Source organism: Triticum dicoccoides, chromosome 5B, assembly GCF_002162155.2.
Source record: "Triticum dicoccoides isolate Atlit2015 ecotype Zavitan chromosome 5B, WEW_v2.0, whole genome shotgun sequence".
In the NCBI taxonomy this organism is placed as follows: domain Eukaryota; kingdom Viridiplantae; phylum Streptophyta; class Magnoliopsida; order Poales; family Poaceae; genus Triticum; species Triticum dicoccoides.
The window spans coordinates 563,769,346-563,774,456 of record NC_041389.1 but is presented as its reverse complement, the minus strand read 5'-3'; the positions used below and the strand labels follow the sequence as shown (position 1 = coordinate 563,774,456).

Sequence of the window (5,111 nt, the reverse complement as noted above, 5' to 3'; positions counted from 1 at the left end):
TGCAAGTTAGAGACCAAAACAAGGGCAAAAGTGTTTGGAAAAGTAGATACGTTGGAGACGTATCAGCCGGCTACGGCAGACGGGGTCGGCGACGGCGGCGGCGCGGGTGTGGGTGGGGAGGGAACGACAGAGTGCGAGAAGAGAGAAAGGACGGGGGGGGGCGCAGGACGGCGGTTAACGTACCCGCCTCTTTGCCGTCGGCCAACGGTCGGTAAAGATTCATTGTCGCCGCTGTCGGACGGCAAAGGGGTGGGGCCGGTGGGCTATAGTAGGTTAAACAGTAACTGGACCCACCCACCTCTTTGCCGTCAGCCAGCACGGCAAAGAGATGGCTGATGGCAAAGACCTTGTTTGCCATCAGCCAGTTCTTTGCCGTCCGTTTTCCTGTGGCTGACGGCAAAGACCTTTTTTTCCGCCAGCCAGCAGACGGCAAAGAGTTGGCAGACGGCAAATAAGCTAATTCTAGTAGTGGTACTGTCAGGCAATTCGTTATCCTTTGGAAGCTTCTTATTCATTATTTTCAGTAACTTCTCAAACCCCTTGTCGGATAAATCATTCTTTGTCTTCCATTGCAGTAATTCCAGTGTGGTACCCAGTTTTTTCTTATCATCTTCGCAATTTGGGTACAATAATTTTTGTGATCCTATAACATGCGCTCTAACTTCAACCTCTCCTTTTCACTTTCGCAGTTTCTCTTTGTAGAACAGAGGAGAAAGATTAAGTGTGGCTCGGGCATCTCATATCATGTTTGTTTTATGTGAACTCAAGTGGCATCATGCTCTCAGGCATTTCATCGAGCACCTCTTGTGCATAGGAAGGGAAAATAAACTAGCACGCACCTTAGGCAATTTTTAGTCCCGGTTGATGTCTAAAGTCGGGACTGAAGACAGACCTTTATTCCCGGTTGAAGACACGAACCGGGACTAAAGGGTATCGCGCCTGCCGCAACCCCTTTTAATCCCAGTTGGTGTCTCCAACCAGGACCAAAGGTCCTATTTAAACCGGGACTGATGTCTGCCGAGCCTCGTCCGGCGTCCTACCTGCTCGAACCGGGACTAATGCTCACATTAATCCCGGTTCGTAATGCGACGGGGACTATTGCTTTGATCCAGCTAGAACGTACGAAAATCCCGTTTTCTACTAGCGAGACATACCTACACAAGTAAAAACCAGACCCGAAGAACTAGATCGGGGGACACACCATCCTCTACATGCCTCTAGAGGACACACATCCGAAACTAGGACGAGGCGAGGATGACTTATTGGACACCGGCATAAGGCAACATCATCGTCTCGCCATCGATGACCGGACACCAAACCTTAAACTTGTTCCCGCCCCTACCACCGAGATCGAAGCACGAGGACTCGCCGGCAAGGAACCAAACACCGTAGGTTCAAACAAGACAACAGCATGATCATGCTATGTTTTCGCATACACACGGACACGGCGTGGCCGCGTATACCGATCTACTGTCTCGGTGTCGGCGTGGCCGCGACAACAACGTCACCGAACCACCGAGAGCACGTGTAGACAGAGCAGAAGGCCTGCAAGGTGGTGAGCAGCAGCATGCAGATGGTGGCGAGGAAGGTGAGCATCTTCCAGGAGCTGAGCACGTACTTGCGCATGAACCGCTTCGCCTTGACGCTCCACCGCCGGCCGTAGTAGCGGTTCACGTCGTCGATGACCGCATCCAGGTCCAGCACCTTGGAGTGCTGCACCGAGCGGCTCATGCCGTTCCACAGCTTGGCGGCCTCGCCGTCGCTCTTCTTCATGCGGTTGATCACCACGCCACGCTTGCGGAGATGCGTGACGTCGTCGTCGGTGTCAATGATGCCGTTCATCAGCTCCGTGTATCGGGTGAACACCAGCGGGCCCGACGCGGCGGACGACTCGTAGGCGACCAGGTTCCGGAGCACCACCTCGGTGTTGCAGTCGAGGGTCACTGCCGGAAGGTGGAGCGTCGCCGTCTTGCGGTTGAAGGTGATGGTGGACAGGTTGCCGTTGGTCGGCGCAAACCGGACGCCGCTGCTAACCAGTTCGGTGACCGATGGGATCTCGATCTCCTCGTCCTGGCTCATGGTGGACGCCTGCTCGCTGGTGTCCGCGGGCATGGAAAAGGCCGAGATGCCAGGTAAGCCGGTGAGCATCTTCCACGGCGCCTTGGCAGCAAACTCGATCGGCTTCATCACGTGGCCGAGGCGGCCTCCGTTGAGCGTGAGCCTCGACGCGACTCTCCGCATGGTGGCGAGCAGTTGCATGACGTACTCGCTGCCGGTGCCGACGGAAGGGCCTTCGCCTTCTTGCCCGCCATCGCCGTCCACTCGCTGCTCCTCGATATCATCCTCGACGGGGCCAGACCACGCCGGGGCGGCATTCTCAGAGGGCTTGGGCTTGGGCACGAGCAGGTGGTAGAGCAGCTCGAGCAGGTGCGCGTGCTTTGCGATGTCCCTCTCGATCTGCTTCTCCGGGAAGTTGCCCTCCATCTTCAACGGGCAGAGCTCCTTCATGAGGCCCGTCACCATGCAGGTGAGCCGCGTGGTGGACTCGTCGACGGACTGAGAGTGACATGTCGCCTGGAAGATCTCGCGGAGGAGGAAGAGCGGAATCTGGTTCTCGAGCATGAGCATGTCGCGGAGGATTAGGCCGTGAGCGGACTTCCGCCCGCTCCCGCCCAGGTCGATGAGGTGCGCCATCCTCGACGTCCAGTTAGAGACGGAGACCCTCTCTGGCTTGGCCTTGGCGGCGGCGTGGTGGTGGTGGATGGTGAGGAACTCGAGCAGGAAAGCGCCGTCCACGAGCATCATGAGGGAGAGCGTCCCGTCTTGGAAGTCGAGGTGGCGGTGGTAGTGTGCGCGGACCCGGCGCTCGTGGCACGCGAGCTTGGAGACGACGTCCTCCAGGCTGCTGCCGGCCGCGCGGAGCACGCGGCGGGCTGCGTCGATCTTGTAGCGCTCCATGTCGTACAGGTGAGGGTGCCAGTGGTGGTAGGGGCCCAGCGCAATGAACTGCGGCCTGTAGGCATCGGGCCTGTGCACCTGCAGCTGCTTCGGCACGTCGAACACGGACACCTGGATGCCGTCGTCCTCCTCCTCCCCGGGAACCTCCCGGAGGGACTGCCGGATCAGCTCCACCCACCGGGACTCGTCCACAAAGCCTTGCCGGTTGCTGCGGGCATGCTGTTGTTGATCGGAGGCGGCCATTGCTCGTTCAGTCGCTCACCTCTACCGTGTGTGTGTGTGCGCGCGCGCGGTGCACTAGGTATGAGGTTGCTGTGGCTACCTGGGCAATGGCAATGGTACTACTATATATACGTAGAAGGATCTAGGCATCTAGGAGTAGCAGTTAAGATATATCCTAAAACCGTAATTCTGCGTGCTCGAGCTAAACGACAACAAGCGAGCATGAGGAGGGATGGGGCTGCATGTGTACAAATGATCAAAGCTGCATGCGACCTGGGTCCACGTATATGAGGAAGGACACCCAAGCACAACATGTGCTGCATTTAACTGGATTTTCAAATTTTCAAAAGGTCATAATTCGACAATCGAATGTTAGAATCCAGATATGTTTTCATGGTTGGAATTCGCTCTTTGAAACTAGATCTTATTTATATATATTTTGAAAAAAAAAATTATGCCAACTCTGGTGTTATATGGTGAACTCTATTACTACATGATGCAACTTTAGTACAGTATTGTTCAACTTTTTCCGAAACCAATTTTGTTAGACCCCGTGATCCAACTTTCTATGAGGATTAGCCACGGCAGAGCAACTTTTTGTGATGTCTAACTAGTCTGTTGTCTAGGTCAACTACCTAGTAGTCGATGTGCACCCCATTCATACTTGTGGGTTTTCACTGGCACACCCTGCCCCACCTACGTACCTCTACCGAAGATATGGGCAACTTAGTCTGGTGTTCGAGCAAACTGCGTAGTAGTTGATGTGCAACTCCTTTTCCTTTCTACTTATGGATGTGTAGTTTTAGTTGGCAAGGACGACAGGCAAAGTTGCATATGGTCTGTTAGGCAGTTGCCCGGGGCAACAGGCGAAGTTGCGCATCTCACTAGCAAGAATACTGCATATCCATGAGGGTAGAGAAAAGTTGCTGATATGTCTCTGTCGTATTTTTTATTGTTTCATGCCAATATTCTACAACTTTCATATACTTTTGGCAACATTTTATATTAGTTTTGGGACTAACATATTGATCTAGTGCTCAGCGTCAGTTCCTATTTTTTGCATGTATTTTGTTTCGCAGAAAAGTTGTATCAAACGAAGTCCAAGCCTGATAAAATTTTATGAAAAATTATTTTGGAATATATGTAATTTTTGGGAGGAAAAATCAACGCAAACGGAGGCCCACAACCATCACTAGGCATCAAGGCGCCACCACCACCCAGGTTGCGCGGGGTTGCCTTCTAGCCACCTCGTAAATTGGTTGGAGTCCTTCGGCCGCAAGGAAGTTCATATCGAGAAAAAAAATTGTGTTAAAATTTCAGCCTGATTGGAGTTACAGATCTCCAGATATCTAAAAAATGGTATTCGACTTGAAATAGAGATGCGAAACAGAAGAGGAACACACACGGAGAGAGAGACCCAATCTCGAAGGGGCTCCTGCCCTCCGGGAGCCATGGCCGCCATGGACCAGAGGGGAAATTCTCCTCCCATCTAGGGGGGAGGCCAAGCAAGAAGAAGGAGGCGGGCTCTCTCCGCCTCTCTTCCGATGGTGCTTGAGTGCCGCCTAGGGAACCATCGCGACGATGATCTACACCAACAACTTGGCCGCCGTCAGCACCAACTCTCTCCCCCTCTATGCATCGGTGTAACCTCTTTATTTTTGCTATAATTCTCTACTTGAACATGGTGCTTAATGCTATATATTATTATCCAATGATGTATGGCCGCGCGCCATCCTATGATGTTTGAGTAGATTATTTTTGTCCTACAGGTTATTTGTAGTATGGTGTGATTGATATGAGTTTTATGTTGATAGGGTGATGTCCCATGGTGCCCTCCGTGTCGCGCAAGCGTGTGGTGTTCTCGTTGTAGGGTGTTGCAATATGTTCATGATTCGTTTATACACTACAGGAATAAGGCACTTTGCCGTCCA

General features: G+C 52.8%; 1 protein-coding gene across 1 annotated transcript; it reads right to left on the bottom strand.

The window, feature by feature from the left end:
* Positions 1–1,467: 1,467 nt before the first annotated feature.
* LOC119310116 (putative UPF0481 protein At3g02645) lies at positions 1,468–3,201 on the bottom strand. Its single transcript, XM_037585957.1, has one exon. It carries the CDS (start codon positions 3,199–3,201, stop codon positions 1,468–1,470), a length of 1,734 nt encoding a protein of 577 aa, XP_037441854.1.
* Positions 3,202–5,111: the final 1,910 nt, after the last annotated feature.